The following is a 21,874-nucleotide window of genomic DNA, read 5'->3' on the forward strand; positions in this document are numbered from 1 at the left end:
GTATCAATAGTTTATTTCTTTTTATAGCTGAATAGTATTCTAGTATATGGATACATTGCAGGTTATGTATACATTTACTTGTTGATAGACATTTGGGTTCTTTCTAGTTTTGGCTATTATTATTAAAGCTGCCAGGAATATTCATATACAAGGATATAGACATATGTTGTCATTTATTTTGGGTAAATAAATAGGTACAGAACGGCGAGATATGTAATAGGCTTGTCTATGTAATAATAATATTACCAAAAAGAGGTTCGTCAGTTATTAATGATCTGGAATATTTGATCAGACCCGAGAAACTTAAAGTTTGTTTCCTTATTTACATAACACATTCTGTTCCAGATCAGAAGTTATTTAAGAAGTTATATATCTTTAAAAAACCTGAATTAGTGAATGCTGTTGTGTTTCCCATTATAGTCTTATTTTAAAGGTCATTTTGAGTCTTAATAATCTTAATAATAGATTCTTTGTCACCTCTCCACCCATAGTAAACTTCAAAAATATTTAAAGAATTATGTTGTTGTAAAAGTTGGGAAATAACTGACTACCTCTAAATTGGTGATGATTTACTGAAATACATTCTTAGGTGCTTGGTTTTGTGACTCAGCAATACTATCATTGAATTCAGTTAGTATGCAAAAAAAATTGTGGTGATTTACATTTTATATGTAGTGTAGGTCAATTTACCATTAATAGCAATTGACATTAAAATGATTTTCTACATAGTGGAATTATAGGCTGTCAGTCATCTTTTGCCTAGATATCTGGTACAATAATTTCTGATTATTTTTTTAATATTAATAGATTCTTGTGTGAACAAGGCAAAAGTTGAAGAAAGTGAACAAAAAGCAGCAGAATTTTCAAAGAAGGTAAGGCTTATATTAACCATAATTATTAAATTAATAATTTATTCACAATACGTGTTTTGTCTTATTTCTTTATGGAATGCTTTATAAATGTTATTTCAGTTATATATTACTTTATGTTTCTGGATTAAAACATAACTACAAAATATTGATTTTGTTCCTGATAAGATGAGGTTGCTACTATTCCCTCCTCATCACCTTTAATGTATTATGGAAGAAAAGCACTAACTATATTCTACCAGAGTGATAAGTGAAATAAAATTAGTTTATTGGAAAGATATCATTTGAAGCAATCAACCAAAATATATTCCTGTCATTGCTTTCTTGCAGTTTTCACTTACAATAGGTAGCTTCCTTGGAGAACTGTGAGACGTTTAGCTAGTGTAACCTATCATGCTGTTTAAAGACAGTGCTATTAAATAGCAACAGGATTACATAAGGTTTTTTCTCTTTCTGTCTCTCTCTGCTTAGACTTTTCTTCTTTGAATTTTATTGTTACCACTTTTAAATGGTTCTGCTACTTCATGTAGGCTTGGTAAATTTGAGGTCCCCCTTTCTTTGTATGTTAATAACTTATATAAATACAAGTATTATGGTTATTGTATTTTATTTGGATTTCAGATGGTCTTTTCCTTGTTTTATGAAAACATAACTCCAGTTGTGAGTTTGTACCAAAAGTTGCATTTTCTTGTTCTAGACCGTATCCTTATGAGTCATTAGTATAGTATTTCTCTCCTATTGGCGCAGGGAGAAGGATTGAAGCACAACTCTAAAAACTCTCCAGTTTTCAGCCTTCTGACAGCAAGATAAAGTGCTTACATTCTGCAATCTCTTCAAAGCTATGACTTAACCTTTGAGATTAGATTAGATTTTGCTATCACTTTAGAAATTAAAGAGTGTTATTGAAGTTACTTAAGGGCATCTGAAGAAATGTCTTTGCTCTTTCAGTTACTAGAATAGATTTTCAGAACTTGAGCATAAAATGTTTGTGTGAAGTTTTCATTTTTATTGGTTGAAGAAAATGCATGCTTTTTCATAGACCTTTATATATATGTATAATGTTCTTGTTTTAAGTAGCAAATTTAGAAATCCCTTTGAAAATCTTAGAGTCTCCTTAATTTTTCACTGCCAGTTTGATTAGTCAACAGAAGACTGGAGCAGATTGTGATGATCTATCTGATAAAATTTTCTGTAAGCATATAATATGGGAAATGGAGCCCTGAAAATAATTTTACAAAAAGCTTTTCAGTGTTTAGTGCTTTATTCTCATCACCAGTATTTAGAATGAAAACATATATGATCTCCCAGTGGTTATCTGCATGCCTTCTCTTATTCTGGGTGATTTTAAGAGGCTATATAAAGTAGTAAAAAATATGTAGGGGAGCTAGAATGAGAAGCAATAGTTATAAGATCTGATTGTAGCTTTCCACTAATTAGCTGTGACTTTAAGTAAACCACTTACTACTTACTCTCTTTGGATCTTAATTTCATCAGCATTAACAGAAGAGGATAAGTTTAGTGGCCCTTTAATAACTTTTCTAACCTGTATATTTCAGGCTTCTGTGATTCCTACTCTATGGCTTTACAGATTAAGATCACTTTAAATTACAAGCAGAAACATTGCATTCTTCTATTCAATTTGTATCATGCTTAAAAAACACATAGAAGAAGATAAATTTGGGAGGGAGGGTGGAAATACAGAATGAGATAAAGTCTTAACTTGGATAGTAGAGTGAAGTTAAAAAGGCTGCATGTTCTCAGTGACCTAGGAAACATGGTCACTTACTGATTGTGGAAGATCTGTAGTGGGTTTGAAATTTTTAAAGATTAGAAACAATTTGGACTAACCTACGTGGAACATTAATTAATTAGCATTGCATGTTTGACCCAAACACTATTATTATCTAATTCCAACACCCACTGTTTCTTCAGACTTGTGTTTGATATTTATTAATTTCCAAAAGTTGGATTTATGAGGATGAATATTTATTAACAGTAAATATACTTTTTTATTGTTCTATATACTCTAAAGACATTGTAGACAGTAAGATATATCAATTTTAGAAACAGAAATAATGTTAATTGTATAATATGGCCTTTTAAAATGACTCAAAGTGACACTGATAATAAAAGGCATATATTCTATAGATGAACATAAGCAGTATTACTCTATGTATGCAGGGTTGTTTGGTTCACCTTGGTGCCCTGAATGAGGTAAGGGATGGGCTGGATGCAGTAAATAGATATTCACCATTCGGATGGTCTTTTCTGCTTAGTGTGCATCTGCTAGTTTCTTAACATACACTGTAAAGAGTAGAATTTAGTGACTCATCACTTATATATAACACGCAGTGGTCATCACAGGTGCCCTCCTTAATACCTATCACCCATTTAGCCCATTTCCTCCCACCTCCCCTCCAACAACCCTCAGTTTGATCTCCATAGCTAAGAGTCTCTCATGATTTGTCTTCCCTTTTTAAAAATATTTCTTTCCTTCACATTCATCTGTTTTGTTTCTTATATTTTACATATAAATGAAATCATATAGTATTTGTCCTTCTCTGACTGACTTAACTTGCTTAGCATAATATACTCTTGCTCCTTCCATGTCCTTGCTTGTGCCAAGATTTCATCCTTTTTGATGACTGAGTAATATCAAACACACACTCATACACACACACACACACACACACACACACCACGTCTTCTTTATCTATTCATCGGTCAGTGGACATTTGGGTTATTTCCATAATTTAGCTATTGTTGATAATGCTAATATAAACAGCTGGGTGCATGTGCCCCTTTGATTCAGTTATTTGTGTGTCCTTTGGATAAATACCTACTAGTGCAATTGCTGAGTTGTAGGGTAAGTGTGATTTTTAACTTTTGGGGGAATCTCTAAACTGTTTTCCAGAATGACTGTACCAGTTTGCATTCCCACCAACAGTATAAGAGGGTTCCCCTTTTCTGCATCCTTGCCACCATTTGCTATTCTCTGTATTGTTAATTTGAGCTGTTTTGATAGTCGTGAGGTGGTATGTCATTATAGTTTTGATTTGTATTTCCCTCACAAAGGATGATGTATAGCATTTTATATCTGTTAGCCATCTTTATGACTTCTTTGAAAAATGCCTATTCATATTCTGCCCATTTCGTAACTGGATTATTTGGTTTTTGGGTGTTGAGTTTGATAAGTTATTTATAGATTTTGGATACTAACCTTTTATTAGATATTTCATTGGCAAATACCTTCACCCATTCCAAAGTTCATCTTTTATGTTTGTTGATTATTTTTGCTATATAGAAGTTTCTTATCTTGATGAAGTCCCAATAGTTCATTTTTGCTTCTGTTTCTTTTGCTTCTAGTAGACATATTCAGTAACAAGCTGATGTGAAAGAGACTGCTGTCTGTGTTTTCCTCTAGGATTTTGATGGCTGCCTATCTCACAATTAGGTCTTTAATCCATTTTCAATTTAGTTTTGTGTATGGTGTAGGAAAGTGGTCCAGTTTCATTTTTTTACATGATGCTACCCGGTTTCCCCAAGACCATTTGTTGAACAGACTTTTTTCCATTGTATGATCTTTCTGCCTTAACCAAAGATTATTTGACCATATAGTTGTAGGTCCATTTCTGGGTTTTCTATTCTATTTCATTGATCAATGTATCTGTTTTTGTGCCAAGTACTAAAGTATCTTGATGACTACAGCTTTGTAGTATGGCTTGAAGTCCAGAATTGTGATGCCACCATCTTTGCTTTTTCAAGATTGTTTTGTCTATTCAGGTTTTTATGTGGTTCCATACAAATTTTACAATTGCTTATTTTACCTCTGTGAAAAATGCTAGTGGTATTTTGATAGGTATTGCTTTGAATGTGTACACTGCTTTACATAGTATAGACATTTTAACAATATTTGTTCTTACAATTTGTTAGCATGGAATATTTTTGCATTTCGTTGAGTTAGCTTCAATTTCTATCAAAAGTGTTCAATTGTTTTCAGAACAGAGATCTTTTACATGTTTGGTTAGGTTTATTCTCAGGAATGTTAAGGCTTTTGGAACAATTGTAAATGGGATCATTTTCTTGATTTCTGTTTCTGCTCCTTCATTATTGGTGTATAGAAATGCAGCAGATTTGTGTACCTTGATTTTGTATCCTGTGATTTCACTGAAGTCATGTATCTGTACTGGCATTTTTTTAGGTGGAATCTTTTGGCTTTTTACATAATAAATGTCATCTACAAAGAGTGAAAGTTTGACTTCTTCCTTGCTGATTTGTATACCTTTTATTTCTGTTTATTATTGCTGAGGCTAGGACTTTCAGCAGTATGTTAAACAAGTGGTGAGAAGAGATATTCCTATCGTGTTCCTGACCTTAGGGGGAAAGCTTTCAGTTTTTTTTTGTCATTGGAATGATATTAGCTGTGAGTCCTTCATTTATAGTCTTTATGATAGTGAAGTATATTCTGTCTATCCCTATTTTGTTGATGGTTTTTATCAAGAATGTATTCTGTACTTTGTCAAATGCTTTTTCTGCAACTAATGAGAGGATCATATGGTTGTTATCCTTTCTTTAATTAATGTGGTGTATTACGTTGATTTATTTGTGAATATTATGGAACCACCCTTGCATTCCAGCAATAAATCCCGCTGGTGTGAATGATTCTTTTAATGTACTTTTGGATTTGATTTCCTAGTATTTTGATAACCATGTTTGCATCCATGTTCATAAGGAATATTGGCTTTTATTCTCTTTTTTAGGGGGGGTCTTTGTCTAGTTTTGGAATTAAGATAATTCTGGCCTCATTGTCTAGTTTTGGAATTAAGATAATTCTGGCCTCATAGAATGAGTTTGGAAGTTTTCCTTTCATTTCTATTTTTTGTAACAGTTTGGGAAGAATAAGTATTAACTCTTCTTTAAATGTCTGTTAGAATTTCCTGGAAACCATTTGGTCCAGGTGTCTTGTTCATTGGGTGCTTTTTTTTTTATTTTTTATTTTTTTATTTTTGATAGTCACACACACACAGAGAGAGAGAGAGAGAGGTAGAGACACAGGCAGAGGGAGAAGCAGGCTCCATGCACCGGGAGCCCGACGTGGGATTCGATCCCGGGTCTCCAGGATTGCTCCCTGGGCCAAAGGCAGGCGCCAAACCGCTGCGCCACCCAGGGATCCCCATTGGGTGCTTTTTGATTTCTGATTCAATTACTTCACTGCTTATCAGTCTTTTTAAGTTTTCTATTTCTTCCTATTTCAGTTTTGTTAGTTTATATATGTCTACAAATTTATCTATTTCTTCTAGACTGCCCAATTTTTGTCATACAATTTTTATAATATTCCTTTCTAATTTTTGTTTTTCTACAGTGGTGGTTGTGAACTCTCCTATAAATTGTGATTTATTCCTAGTTTCTTTGATATGTCATACTCGTTTTTTGTTCTTGTTGTTTGTTTCTATATTATTTATTTCTTCTCTATTCTTTTTTATTTCCCTTCTTCTGCTGGCCTTAGGCTTTATTTTGTTCCTTTTCTAGCTTGTTTAGGAGTAAGGTTAGGTTGTGTATTTGAGATGTCTTTTGCTTCTTCAAGTAGGCCTCTATTGCTTTCTTCTTATGACTACTTTTACTGCATCTTAAAGGTTTTAGAATATCATATTTTTAATCCATTCTTTTACCCTACGTATTTTGTTTGGAGCATTTATTCCTTTGACATTCAGAATAATTATTGATAGATATGATTTTTTTCCCATTGTATTGTAAAGTCCTTGTTACTGGAGATTTTCTCTGTTCCTTTCCAGTCTTTGTCATTTTTGGCTTATCTTCGTTATTAAAAGCATCATCTTTAATATTTCTTGCTGAGTTGTATTGGTGGTTACAAACTCTGTTTGTTTTGTTTTTTTCCCCCTGGGAAATTCTGTATCTCCCCTTCTATTCTGAATGTTAGCCTTGCTGGATAGAATATTCTTAGATGCATACTTTTTGTACTTTGCATGTTGAATATATCATGCCACTTTCTTCTGGTTTGTCAAGTTTCTGTGGATAAGTCTGTTGTTAATCTTATTTGTCTTTCCTTCTAAGTTATAGATTTATATTTCCTTTCAGCTTTTACAATTTTTTTATCTATCTCTTTATTTTTCAAATTTGACTAGAATTTCTCTTGGTGTTTGCCTGCTTTTGTTGATTTTGATGGCTGTACTCTTGCCTCCTGGATTTGGATATCTGTTTTGCTCCCCAGATTAGTGATTTTTTCAACTAGTATTTCTTTAATTAAATTTTCTACCCCATTTTCTCTCTCCTCTTCTTCTGGGACTCCTATAAAACAAATGTTATTATGGTTGATGGAATCTGCTAATTTCCCTAAGTCTACATTCACTATTGAAAATTTTTCTTGGCAGAGGTAGGGCAAGATGACAGAAGAGTAGGGTCCCTAAGTCACCATTCCCCACCAATTTACCTAGATAACTTTGAAATCATCCTGAAAACCTATGAATTTGGAATGCTACAGTGAGAAGAGTTTGCACTTCTATCAAGGTAGGAAGACGAAAAAAATAAAGAAAAAAGCATCCAAGTGGGAGGGGCTCCCTTGAGAAATCAGGCTAAGGCCATGGGGTGGGGTGCCCCCAGGACAGAAATCCCAGTACTGGAGAAGGTGGAGCTTTACCAATCTTCCCAGAGGGAAAGGCGCTCCCAGGGAGCTCGAGCAGGATCCCAGGAGGAGCAGGGATGCCCTCAGTCTCCCAGGGGCACTAACAGAGGAACTGTGACCCAGGGGAGAGCGTGCCACACACTGCGGGCCAAGATCCCTAAAGGGCTAGAGCGCACGCCCCCGGGGCCGGCAGAAGCTCAGGCAGCAGCTCAGGCAACGGCTCTGTGCGGCTGGGAGCGCAATGCCAGCAGTGCAGGCCCGGGAGCCAAGGGCGCTGGGGGACGCAGCCCAGGATCCGGGGCTCCCCCTGGGATAGGCGAAGGACTGGAGGGCCCAGGCAACTGAGGACGCTCCTGCTGCTCGGCAGCCCTGAGCTGTGCAAATCAGCGTCCCCTGCCCTCGGAACATCCAGTCCCCTGCAGACTGGGAGCTGAGGTAGTTACTGCCGGAGCTGACTCTAGAGCTGGAGAGCTGGATGCCGCCACTGATATTACTCCTCCTGGTGTCGCCTTGTACCTGGGACTGAGCAGGGTCCTCACAGGATAAACAGCTAACACTGAGCTGTGCACCAAGCAGGGGGCTGGGCAGCTCCCCCAGGTGCACACACCTAAGAAGCAGCACAGCAAGCCCCTCCCCCCAGAAGACCCGCTAGAAGGATAAGGGAAAAGCATATTATTGACCAAAGAGCAGTGGGAAGTTCCAGGGGAAGTCAAGGGATTTACAGTATACAGAGTCAGATGATACTCCACATTGTTTTTTGTTTTTGTTGGTCCCGCCCCCCTTTTTTTCCTCTCTCTTTTTCTTCTTTTTCCAGTACAACTTGTTTTTGGCCACTTTGCACTGAGCAAAATGACTAGAAGGAGAAGCTCACCACAAAATAAAGAATCAAAAACAGTACACTGTCCCACAGAGTTACAAAATTTGGATTACAATTCAATGTCAGAAAGCCAATTCAGAAGCACAATTATAATGCTACTGGTGGCTCTAGAAAAAAGCATAAAAGATTCAAGAGACTTCATGAATGCAGAATTTAGATCTACTAAGGCTGAAATTAAAAATCAATTAAATGAGATGCAATCCAAACTGGAGGTCCTAACGACGAGGGTTAACGAGTTAAGAATGAGTGAGTGACATAGAAGACAAGTTTATGGCAGGAAGGAAGCTGAGGAAAAAAGAGAAAAAAGAGAAAAACAATTAAAAGATGATGAAAGGTTAAAGGAAATAAATGACAGCCTCAGAAGGAAAAATCTACATTTAATTGGGGTACCAGAGGGCGCCGAAAGGGACAAAGGACCAGAAAGTGTATTTGAACAAATCAGAGCTGAGAACTTCCCTAACTTGGGAAGGAAAGCAGGCATTCAGATCCAGGAGATAGAGAGATCCCCCCCTCCCCTAAAATCAATAAAAACCGCTCAACACTTTGACATTTAATAGTGAAACTTGCCAATTCCAAAGATAAAGAGAAGATCCTTAAAGCAGCAAGAGACAACAGATCCCTAACCTTTATGGGGAGAAGTATTAGAGTAACAGCAGATCTCTCCACAAAAACCTGGCAGGCCAGAAAGGGTTGGCAAGATATATTCAGGGTCCTAAATGAGAAGAACATGCAGCCAAGAATACTTTATCCAGCAAGGTTCTCTTTCAATATTGACACTGAGCGTGAATGGGCTTAATGAACCCATCAAAAGGCACAGGGTTTCAGACTGGCTAAACATGCAAGACCCAGACAGATTAGGGTATTATTCTGAGTGAAATAAGTCAATCGGAGAAGAAGAAACATTATATGGTGTCATTCATTTGAGGAAAATAAAAAATAGTGAAAGGGAATAAAGGGGAAAGGAGAAAAAATGCGTGGGAAATATCAGAAAGGGAGACAGAACATGAGCGACTCATAATTCTGGGAAATGAACTAGTGAGGGTCGAAGGGGAGGTGGTTGGGCGTGGGGTGACTGGATGATGGGCACTGGGGGGGATACTTGATGGGATGAGCACTGGGCGTTATGCTATATGTTGGCAAATTGAACTCCAATAAAAAATTGAAGAAAATTTTCTTTCCTTCTTAACACTATTATTTGCCCTAGTTTTATCTTATATATCATTTATTTGTTCCCATAGTTCTTTTGTTTTTCTGTGTCATTATGTCCAATCAGTTTCACATTTGGTTATAGTAGTTTTTATTGTGGCCTGACTAGCGTTTTAGTCTGAGGGACCACCTGGTATCCTTTGTGTTTTTCTCAAGCCGAGATAGACTCCTTATGTTAGTTCTCTTAAGTTCTTTATCAGGAATATTACTTATATCTGTTTATAGTAGATCTCGGACCATGACCTTTTCTTGGTCTTTCGTTTTGGATAAATTTTTCCTTTTTGGTATTTTATCTATGTCTCTGTCTTCTTCTGTATGTTAGGAAAGCCTGTTATGTTTCCTGTTCCTTAGAGTAATAGATTTATTAAGAAGAGGTTGTATAATTTTCAGGGCCTAGTACTTTAGCAGCTCTGGTCTGCTTGTCAAGAGTCCTCATTCTCTTTCCAGTAGAGCTGAAGCTTTGTAGCACTCTATGGTCAGTAGAATTAGTGCATGTTGGGGTTTGTTCTGCTCCTCTGGAGGTGAGCCTCACTGCACTCTCAGGCATACTTGCCCTAGTGAAGAAGTGCTTGCAGAGCACAGTAGAATAGAGCTTGATGTAGGTGCCTCTGTCCTCCACTGTGAGCACTATGCTGCTCTCTGAAGTCAGTCCTTGTTGATAAGGGAGTAGAGAAAAATGGTACCTGTCCTCTTTCTTGTCCCTGACATAGACAGTTTGTACTTGCTAGTGTCTGGGATTCCCTCACCAAGGAGCAAAATGTCTCATTTTGTGTGTTCCAAACTTCTCTCAGATCCTTTCATTCACCCTGTATATATCCAGGCCATCTACTTGCCCAGCAGTGCAGTGCACCTGTGGTTTATCTCAGGCACATCAACTACATTGCAAAACTCCTCTAACTTTGGGTTTCCAGCGAGTATGGAGCCATTCTGATCCTCTAAGGGAGTGTTGTGCCCTACTAGTCCTGGTACCACTTTGTCCCATATATGCACCAACATGGAGTTTACAGTAAAGTGCAGCAAAAAGCCAACATCCAGGTAAGCTGCTCTAACCAGCTGAGACCTGTCCCTTTATGCTAAGGAATTGCGCAGCACAGTGCCACACACTGGTCCTTTTGTTCCCACATATGCACTGCCTCTTCTAGCAAATGCACTCCAAGCAGGGAGAACTTTCTCTTCAAGTGCATTCCAGAGTATATTCAGATTGTTCGATCTGCCGCTTCCACTGGTGTACCACTACATCCCCCGGGCTCCATATTGGCCATGGTGCAGACTTCTAAAACTGAAGTCTTGTATCTCTGCTAGTTGTAAAAACTCCTGATAAGATGCCTGTCTCATATTTCCAGTGAATGGTTTTGGGCAAGTGTTTTTGTTGTGCAATCCCCTGTATACTGCATTTCTTTGTCTCTTCTATTCTCTCGCTCTCTTTCCTCCCTGCCCGCCCCCACCAGCATCTGCAATTTTCTTCTTCCCTAAATCACATCTCTCCATCTCCTACCTTCCATGACATGGCTCATCTCTCCTCTAGTCGTGGAGTTTGGTCTCTCAGTCCTCATAATAATTTCTTGACTTCAGAATGATTTTATATTTATGTAGTATTTGATGGATGAGGCAAGCATTGGTTCCCCCTAATCCTCTGCCATCCGAACTTCTCCCCAAAACACATTATAATTTAACCTTTCATTTTATTTCTTTTAGTATCTTATGCAAGTGTTTTGGTTAACTATCTGAAGGAGCATTCCATTAGGCTCAATGTATTGTTTTGTCAGATTTTGTGGAATACCACTTTATGGATCCTAGGCAATTAAAATTGTAATGGAAATATAATTTGTATTAATGTACAATCATTTGATCATTCTAAAAGTACAACCTCTTTTCAAGTTTAAGTGAGGTTACAGAGTTGAACTGCTTGATATTGAAGTTTTAAGTTTCATTTTTCCAATTCAGTAAAGTTAAATGTATGGGATGAAACATTAAAGAAAATAGTTCTGAAACCTTTTTTTCAATAACAAAACAATGTAAATGTCCATTATATGTGAAGAGAAACTTTTCAGTCCACCCTTTTAAAATTTTGTTTGGGGGGGGCACCTGGGCAAATTCTGTGTCCCAATTTGTTAAGTGTCCCACTAGTGTTTTCAGATCAGGTTATGATCTTATGGTGGTGAGATGGAGTCCCAAGTCTGGCTCCATAGGCAGTGGGAAGTATGCTTAAAGATTTTTTCCCTCTGCCCCTCCCCACACTCACTCTGTCTGTCTGTCTCTTTTCTTGCTCACTGAAATAAATAAATCTTTGGGCAGCCCCGTTGGCTCAGTGGTTTAGTGCCGCCTTCAGCCAAGGGGGTGATCCTGGATACCTGGGATCAAGTCCCAATTCGGGCTCCCTGTATGGAGCCTGTTTCTCCCTCTAACTGTGTCTCTGCCTCTCTCTGTGTCTCTCATGAATAAATAAATAAAATCTTAAAAAAAGAAAAAATGAATAAATCTTTAAAAAATAAAATTTTATTCCTTTCTCTCTCTCTGTGTGTGTGTGTGTGTGTGTGTGTGTGTGTGTAAATGTTTTTTTAACTTGAGCTGTGGCCATATTCCTTTTTTAAATTAATTTATTTTTTATTGGAGTTCTTATTTAAAAAAATTTTTATTTATTTACTTTTTTTTAAAAATTTATTTATGGTAGTCACAGAGAGAGAGAGAGAGAGAGAGAGAGAGAGAGAGAGGCAGAGACACAGGCAGAGGGAGAAGCAGGCTCCATGCACCAGGAGCCCGACGTGGGATTCGATCCCGGGTCTCCAGGATCGCGCCCCGGGCCAAAGGCAGGCGCCAAACCGCTGCGCCACCCAGGGATCCCTGTTTATTTACTTTTTATTGGAGTTCAATTTGCATACATATAGCATAACACCCAGCGTTCATCCCATCAAGTGCCACCCTCAGTGCCCGTCACCCATTCATCCCGCACCCCACCCACCTCCCTTTCTACCAACGCTTGTTCGTTTACCAGTTACGAGTCTCTCATTTTCTGTCTCCCTTTCTGATATTTCCCACTAATTTTTTCTTCTTTCCCCTTTATTCCCTCTCACTATTTTTTATATTCCCCAAATTAATTCCCCAAATTAATTCTCCTTCTCCAATTCCCTTATTTCACTCAGCATAATACCCTCCACTTCCATCCATGCTGAGACAAATGTTGGGTATTTGTCGTTTCTAATGGCTACTATTCCATTGTATACATAAAACACATCTTCTTTATTCATTCATCTTTCGATGGACACCGAGGCTCCTTCCACAGTTTGGTTATTGTGGACATTGCTGCTAGAAACATCCGGGTGCAGGTGTGCTGGAGTTTCACTGCATCTGTATCTTTGGGGAAAATCCCCAACAGTGCAATTGCTGGGTCTTAGGGCAGATGTATTTTTAACTCTTTGAGGAACCTCCACACAGTTTTCCAGAGTGGCTGCACCAGTTCACATTCCCACCAACAGTGCAAGAGATTTCCCCTTTCTCCACATCCTCTCCAACATTTGTGATTTCCTGCCTTGTTAATGTTCCCCATTCTCACTGGTGTGAGTGGGTACCTCATTGTGGTTTTGATTTGTATTTTCCTGATGGCAAGTCATGCGGAGCATTTTCTCATGTGCTTGCTGGCCATGTCTATATCTTCCTCTGTGAGATTTCTGTTCATGTCTTTTGCCCATTTCATGATAGGATTGTTTGTTTCTTTGCTGTTGAGTTTCATAAGTTCTTTATAGATCTTGCATACTAGCTCTTTATCTGATAGGTCATTTGCAAATATCTTCTCCCATTCTGTAGGTTGTCTTTTAGTTTTGTTGACGGTATCTTTTGTAGGATTTTTTTTTTAATTTTTATTTACTTATGATAGTCATAGAGAGAGAGAGAGAGAGAGAGAGATAGAGACACAGGCAGAGGGAGAAGCAGGATCCATGCACCGGGAGCCTGATGTGGGATTCGATCCCAGGTCTCCAGGATCGCGCCCTGGGCCAAAGGCAGGCGCTAAACCGCTGCGCCACCCAGGGATCCCTGACGGTATCTTTTGCTTTGCAAAAGCTTCTTATCTTGATGAAGTCCCAATAGTTCTTTTTTTTTTTTTATAAATTAATTTTTATTGGTGTTCAATTTACCAACATACAGAATAACACCCAGTGCTCATCCCGTCAAGTGTCCCCCTCAGTGCCCGTCACCCATTCACCCCTACGCTCCGCCCTCCTCCCCCTCCACCACCCCTAGTTCATTTCCCAGAGTTAGAAGTCTTTATGTTCTGTCTCCCTTTCTGATATTTCTCACACATTTCTTCTCCCTTCCCTTATATTCCCATTCACTATTATTCATATTCCCCAAATGAATGAGAACATACACTGTTTGTCCTTCTCCGGTTTCTGTGGCCAAATTCAAAAAGGGTGTTGCCTGAGTTCTCCTCTAGGATTTTGATGGAATCTTGTCTCACATTTAGATGTTTCATCCATTTTGAGTTTATCTTTGTGTATGGTGCAAGAGAGTGGTCCAGTTTCATTCTTCTGCATGTGGATGTCCAATTTTCCCAGCACCATTTATTGAAGAGACTGTCTTTCTTCCAGTGGATCGTCTTTCCTCCTTTATCGAATATTAGTTGACCATAAAGTTCAGGGTCCACTTCTGGGTTCTCTGTTCTGTTCCATTGATCTATGTGTCTGTTTTTGTGCCAGTACCACACTGTCTTGATGACCACAGCTTTGTAGTACAACCTGAAATCTGGCATTGTGATGCCCCCAGATATGGTTTTCTTTTTTAAAATTCCCCTGGCTGTTCGGGGTCTTTTCTGATTCCACACAAATCTTAAAATAATTTGTTCTAAGTCTCTGAAGAAAGTCCATGGTATTTTGATAGGGATTGCATTATACGTGTAAATTGCCCTGGGTAACATTGACATTTTCACAATATTAATTCTGCCAATCCATGAGCATGGAATATTTTTCCATCTCTTTGTGTCATCCTCAATTTCTTTCAGAAGTGTTCTATAGTTTTTAGGGTATATTTTGAGAACCATTTGAATGGTAAATGGTTCTCCAACCTTTTATTTTCAGGTTGTAGGTGTCCTTCTGTCTAAAATGAGTCTCTTGTAGACAGCAAATAGATGGGTCCTGCTTTTTTATCCAGTCTGACACCCTGCGCCTTTTGATGGGGTCATTAAGCCCATTCACGTTCAGAGTTACTATTGACAGATATGAGTTTAGTGTCATCGTGATATCTATTTAGTCCTTGTTTTTGTGGATTGTTCCACTGAACTTCTTCTTAAAGGGGAATTTTAAGAGTCCCCCTTAAAATTTCTTGCAGAGCTGGTTTGGAGGTCACATATTCTTTCAGTTCCTGCCTGTCTTGGAAGCTCTTTATCTCTCCTTCCATTTTGAAAGAGAGCCTTGCTGGATAAAGTATTCTTGGTTGCATGTTCTTCTAATTTAGGACCCTGAATATATCCTGCCAGCCCTTTCTGGCCTGAAACGTCTCTGTGGAGAGGTCTGCTGTTACCCTAATATTCCTCCCCATGAAAGTCAGGGACTTCTTGTCTCTTGCTGCTTTAAGGATCTTCTCTTTATCTTTGGAATTTGCAAGCTTCACTATTAGATGTCGAGGTGTTGAACGGTTTTTATTGATTTTAGGGGGGGATCTCTCTATTTCCTGGATCTGAATGCCTGTTTCCCTTCCCAGATTGGGAAAGTTTTCAGCTAGGATTTGTTCAAATACATATTCTGGCCCTCTGTCCCTTTCGGCGCCCTCGGGAACCCCAATTAAACGTAGGTTTTTCTTCCTCAGGCTGTCATTTATTTCCCTTAATCTGTCTTCATGGTCCCTTAATTGTTTGTCTCTTTTTTCCTCAGTTTCCCTCTTTGCCATTAACTTGTCTTCTATGTCACTCACTCGTTCTTCCACCTCGTTAATCCTCCTCGTTAGGACTTCTAGTTTGGATTGCATCTCATTCAATTGATTTTTAATTTCTGCCTGATTGGATCTAAATTCTGCAGTCATGAAGTCTCGTGAGTCCTTAATGCTTTTTTCTAGAGCCACCAGTAGCTGTAGAATAGTGCTTCTGAATTGGCTTTCTGACATTGAAGTGTAATCCAGATTTTGTAACTCTGTGGGAGAGAGGGCTGTTTCTGATTCTTTCTTTTGAGGTGAGGTTTTCCTTCTAGTCATTTTGCTCAGTGCAGAGTGGCCAAAAACAAGTTGTATTGGAACACGGGGGAGTATCACTGGTCCGTCTAGCTGGTCTTCTGGGGGAGGGGCCTGCTGTGCTGATTTTCAGGTGTTAGCACTTGGGGGAGCTGCTCTGCCCCTGCCTGCTGCAGGGCTCAGCGGGGGTTGTTTACCCCGTGAGGCCCCAGGAGGAACAGCCGCAGTTGCTATGGCAACTCTGGAAGCCTGGATTCAGCCTCCACAGGAACTTCGGGGCTCGGGGCTCTCGGTTCTCCGTCTGCAGGGCCTGGAGGCTCCGGGGCGGGGCCGCTGATCTCCTCAGCTCGGGGCAGGAGCGGCCTCGCTGTCCTGGGTCCTCTCGTCCTCTGCCTGTCCCGGGGGGAGGCCGGATCCTGGGCTGTGTCCCGGCGCCCTGTGCTCCGGGGCCTGCGCTGTTGGATTCGCGCTCCCGCCCTGCAGCTCCCTCCCTGGAGCCGCTCCCGAGCCCCTCCGATCTGCTCCGGTCCCGCCGTGCGCGCTGCAGCCCTTAGGGAGCTCGGAGCACTCTCCTGCGCGCTCAGGTGTCTGTTAGTGTCCCAGGGAGCCCGAGGGCATCCCCGCCCTCCTGGGTCCTGCTCTAACTCCCTGCGAGCCCCTTTCCGCCCGGGAAGGTTGGTGCAGCTCCTGCTTCTCCGGGACGGGGCTCTCCTGTCCTGGGGCCACTCGCCCAGGCCTCAGCCCGGCTCCTCTCGGGGCCCCTCCCCCTTGGAGGCCTTTTGTTTCTTTATTTCTTTTTCCCAGTCTTCCTACCTTGATAGAAGTGCGAACTCTTCTCGCTGTAGCATTCCAGCTGGTCTCTCTTTACATCCCAGGCCGAATTCATAGATTTTCAGGATGATTTGAAGGTTATCTAGGTAATTTGGTGGGGACAGGTGATTTGGGGACCCTGCTCTTACGCCATCTTGCCCTCCCCCCCAATAGTTCATTTTTGCTTTTGTTTCTCTTGCCTTCATGGATGTATCTTGCAAGAAGTTACTGTGGCCGAGTTCAAATGGGTGTTGCCTGTGTTCTCCTCTAGGATTTTGATGGAATCTTGTTTCACATTTAGATCTTTCATCCATTTTGAGTTTATCTTTGTGCATGATGTAAGAGAATGGTCTAGTATCTTTCTTCTGCATGTGGATTTCCAATTTTCCCCGCACCATTTATTGAAGAGACTTCCTTTTTTTTCAGTGGATAGTGTTTCCTCCTTTGTCGAATATTACTTGACCATAAAGTTGAGGGTCAACTTCTGCATTCTCTATTCTGTTCCATTGATCTATGTGTCTGTTTTTGTGCCATTACCCAACTCTCTTGATGACCACAGCTTTGTAGTACAACCTAAAATCTTGCTTTGTGAAAGCCTCAGCTATTGTTTTCTTTTTTAAAATTGCCCTGGCTATTCGGGGTCTTTTCTGATTCGACACAAATCTTAAGATGATTTGTTCCAACTCTCTGAAGAAAGTCCATGGTATTTTGATAGGGATTGCATTAAATGTGTACATTGCCCTGGGTACCATTTATATTTTCACAATATTAAATTTCCAATATGAGCATGGACTATCTTTCTATGTATTGGTGTCTTCCTCAATTTCATTCAGAATTGTTCTGTAGTTTTTAGGGTATAGATCCTTTACCTCTTTGGTTAGGTTTATTCCTAGGTATCTTATGCTTTTGGGTGCAATTGTAAGTGGGATTGACTCCTTCATTTCTCTTTCTTCAGTCTCATTGTTAGTGGATAGAAATGCCACTGACTTGTGGACATTGATTTTTGAATCCTGCCACACTGCCAAATTGCTGAATGAGTTCTAGCAATCTTCGGATAGAGTCTTTTGGGTGTTCTATGTAAAGTATCATGTCATCTGCGAAGAGAGAGTGTTTGAGTTCTTCTTTGCCAATTTGAATGCCTTTTTTTTCTTTTCTTTTTCTTTCTTTTTCTTTTTTTTTTTTTGTCTGATTGCAGAGGCTAGGACTTCTAGTACTCTGTTGAATAGCTTTGGTGAGAGTGGACATCCCTGTCTTGTTCCTTATCTTAGGGGAAAGGCTCCCAGTGTTTCCCCATTGAGAATGATATTTGCTGTGGGCTTTCCATAGATGGCTTTTAAAATGCTGAGGAATGTTCCCTCTATCCCTACGCTCTGAAGTGTTTTGATCAGGAATGGATGCTGTATTTTTTCCAATGGTTTCTTTCTATCTATTGAGAGGATCATATGGTTCTTGTTTTTTCTCTTGTTGATATAATGAATCACATTGATTGCTCTAGGACTCTTGATTCAGCCTTGTATCATGGGGATAAATCCCACTTGATCATGGTGAATAATTTTCTTAATGTATTGTTTAATCCTATTGGCTAGTATCTTGTTGAGAATTTTTGCATCCATGTTCATCAGGGATATTGGTCTATAATTCTCCTTTTTGGTGGGGCCTTTGTGTCGTTTTGGAATTAAAGTGATACTGACCTCATAGAACGGGTTTGGAATTATTCCATCTCTTTCTGTCTTTCTGAAGAGCTTCAGTAGAATAGGCACAGTCTTCTTTAAACTTTTGATAGAATTCCCCAAAGAAGCCATCTGGCCCTGGACTTTTGTGTCTTTCGAGGTTTTCGATGGCTGCTTCATTTTCCTCCCTGGTTTTCAGCCTGTTCAGGTTTTCTATTTCTTCCTGTTCCAGTTTTGATAGTTTGTGGTTTTCCAGAAATGCGTCCATTTTTTTCTAGATTGCCTAATTTATTGGTGTAAAGCTACTCATAATGTTTTTAAAATTGTTTGTATTTCCTTGTTGGTAGTGATCTCTCCTTTCTCATTCATGATTTTATTAATTTGAGTCTTCTCTCTCTTCATTTGATTAAGGCTGGCTAATGGTTTATCTATCTTATTAATTCTTTCAAAGAACCAACTCCTGGTTTTGTTAATCTGTTCCACAGTGCTTCTGGTCTCTATTTCATTGAGTTCTGCTCGAATCTTTATTAACTCTCTTCTGCTGCTGGGTGCAGGATCTATTTGCTGTTTTTTCTCCAGTCCTTTAGGTGCAAGGTTAGTTTTTTATTTGAGTTCTTTATAGTTTTTTGATGGATGCTTGTAATGCGATGTATTTCCCCCCCAGGACTGCTTTTGTTGTATCCCAAAGATTTTGAATGGTTGTATCTTCATTCTCATTAGTTTCCATGAATCTTTTTAATTCTTCTCTAATTTCCTGGTTGATCCTTTCATCTTTTAGCAGGATGGTCCTTATCCTCTACGTGTTTGAAATCCTTCCAAACTTCTTCTTGTGATTTACTTCTAATTTCAATGTATTATGGTCTGAATATATGCAGTGGACCATCCCAGTCTTTTTGTATCAATTCACACCTGATTTGTGACCCAGTATGTGGTCTCTTCTGGAGAAAGTTCCATGTGCATTTCAGAAGAATGTGTATTCAGTTGCGTTTGGATGTAAAGTTCTGCAAATATTTGTGAAATATATTTGGTCCAGTGTACCCTTTAAAGGTCTTGTTTCTTTGGAGATGTTGTGCTTATAAAATCTGTCGATTGTAGAAAGCACCGTATTCAAGTCTACAAGTATAAGTGTATTATTATCTACGTATGTCTTAACTTTGGTTATTAGTTGATTGATATACTCGGTAGCTCCCACATTCGTGTCATAAATATTGAGATTGTTAAGTCCTCTTGTTGGATAGATCCTTTAAGTATGAGATAGTGTCCCTCTTCATATCTCACTACAGTCTTAGGGATAATCTTTAGTTTATCTGATATAAGATGGCTCCTTCTGCTTTCGTTTGAGGGCCATTTGAATGGTACATGGTTCTCCAACCTTTTATTTTGAGGCTGTAGGTGTCCTTAGGTCTAAAATGAGTCTCTTGTAGACAGCAAATAGATGGGTCTTCCTTTTTTATCCAGTCTGAAACCCTATGCCTTTTGATGGGGTCATTAAGTCCATTCACGTTCAGAGTTACTACTGAAAGATATGAAGTTAGTGTCATCATGATACCTATTCAGTCCCTGTTTTTGTGGATTTTTCCCTTGGACTTTCTCTATTACAGAATCCCCCTTAATATTTCTTGCAGAGGTGGTTTGGTGGCCATGTTTTCTTTCACTTTGTGCCTATCTTGGAAGCTCTTTATCTCTCCTTCTCTTCTGAATGAGAGCCTTGCTGGATACAGTATTCTTGGCTGCATGTTCTTCTCATTTAGGACCCTGAATATATCCTTTGTGCCCTTTCTGGCCTGCCAGGTCTCTGTGGAGAGGTCTGCGGTTAACCTAATAGTTCTCCCCATAAAATTTATAGATCCCTTCTCTCTTGCTGCTTTAAGGATTTTCTCTTTATCTTTGTAATTTGCAAGTTTTTGTATTAAATGTCAGGGTGTTGAGCGTTTTTTATTTCGGGGGGCAATCTCTCTATTTTCTGAATCTGAATGCTGGTTTCCCTTCCCAGATTAGGAAAGTTTTTCAGCTATGATTTGTTCAAATACATATCTGTATACATACATATTCTGGACCTCTGTCCCTTTTGTTGCCCTGGGCAACCCCAATTACATGTAGATTTTTCCTTCTGAGGCTTTTATTTCCCTTAACCTATGCTCATGATCTTTTTATTGTTTGTCATTTTTTTTTCCTCAGTTTCCCTCCTTGCCATCAACTTGCCTTCCATGTCACTCACTCGTTCTTCTACCCGTTAATCTTCGTCATTAGGACCTCCAGTTTGGATTGCATCTCATTTAATTGCTTTTTAATTTCTGCCTGATTAGATCTAAAGTCTGCAATCATGAAGTCTCTTGAGTCCTTTATGCTTTTTTCTAGAGCCACCAGTAGCTGTATAATTGTGCTTCTGACTTGGCTTTCTGACACTGAATTGTAATCCAAATTTTGTAACTCTGTGTGAGAGAGGAGTGTTTTTGATTCTTTCTTTTTAGGTGTGTTTTTCCTTCTAGTTATTTTGCTTAGTTTAGAGTGGCTAGAAACAAGTTGTGTTGGGACAAGGAGAAACAGAGAGAAGATACAAAAGGACAGAAAAATGAAAAAAAAAAAAGAAGGAGAAAAAAGGAGAAGAAAATAAAAGAAAAAAGGGGGGGAAGCAAACAAAAGAAAAAACATTGGGGAGTATCCTCTGATTCTATATACTGTAACTCTCTCGACTTCCCCTGGAACTTTCCAGTGCTGCTTGTTTAATAATTTGTTTTTCCCCTGTCCCTCTAGCTGGTTTTCTTGGGGAGGGGTCTTCTGTGCTGATTCTCATGTGTGTGCACCTGTGGGGAGCTGCTCATCCCCCTGCCTGTGCACTGCTCAGTGGAAGTTGTTTATCCTGTTTATCCTGTGAGGCCACTGTGAGGCTCAGTGGGAGTTGTTTATCCTGTGAGGCCCCAGGGGGAACAACAACAGTGGTGGTGGCCAGTTCTCCAGCCTTGTATTCAGCTCCCGCATTACCTACCGGACCTCTCAGTCCGCAGTGGTTCGGATGCTCTGGGCGTGGGGGCCGCTGATCTGCACAGCTCAGCTGCCCAGCAGCAGTAGCGTCCTCATTGTCTTGTGTCCTTCTGGCCTCTGCCTGTCCTGGGGGGAGCAACGCATCCTTGGCTGGGTCCCCTGGGCCGTGCAGTCCCCTCCCCGTGGAGCTGCCGCCCCAGCCGCCACCAAGGTGCTCCTGGGACCCACTGGGCGCACGCTGCAGCCCTTTTGGGAACTCGGCTGTGGGGTGTGGTGCATTCTCCCCAGTGGCGCAGGTCCTCTGTTAGTGTCCCGGGAGCCTGAGGGCATTCCCTCCCCTCCGGGATCCTGCCTCAACTCATTGCAAGCACCTTTCTGTCCGGGATATTGGTGAAGCTCCTGCTTTTCCTGGATGGTCTTTCCTGTCCTAGGGGCATTCGCCAAGTTGCCTTAGCTCGCTCCTCTTGGGGGCCCTCCCTCTTGGATGCCTTTTATTTCTTTAAATTGTTTTCCATCTTCCTACCATGATAGAAGTGGCGAACACTCTTCTCACCCTGTTCGACGCATCCTCCGCACGCTGCTCTCTCTCTTTAAATCTTAAGCCGAGGGTTCCCTGGGTGGTGCAGCGATGTGGCGCCTGCCTTTGGCCCAGGGCGTGATCCTGGAG

General features: G+C 40.0%; 1 protein-coding gene across 3 annotated transcripts in view; it reads left to right on the forward strand.

Annotated features, from left to right (window-relative positions):
* Nucleotides 1-21,874, forward strand: part of DIAPH2 (diaphanous related formin 2) — a 1,101,152-nt gene that overhangs the window by 311,955 nt on the left and 767,323 nt on the right. For all 3 annotated transcript variants that reach the window (XM_055337637.1, XM_055337638.1, XM_055337639.1), the window contains one exon: nt 808-872. In XM_055337637.1, coding sequence (XP_055193612.1) covers nt 808-872 — 65 coding nt within the window. The remainder of the gene's footprint in view (nt 1-807; nt 873-21,874) is intronic.

Source organism: Nyctereutes procyonoides, unplaced genomic scaffold (genome assembly GCF_905146905.1).
Source record: "Nyctereutes procyonoides isolate TBG_1078 unplaced genomic scaffold, NYPRO_anot_genome, whole genome shotgun sequence".
NCBI lineage: Eukaryota > Metazoa > Chordata > Mammalia > Carnivora > Canidae > Nyctereutes > Nyctereutes procyonoides.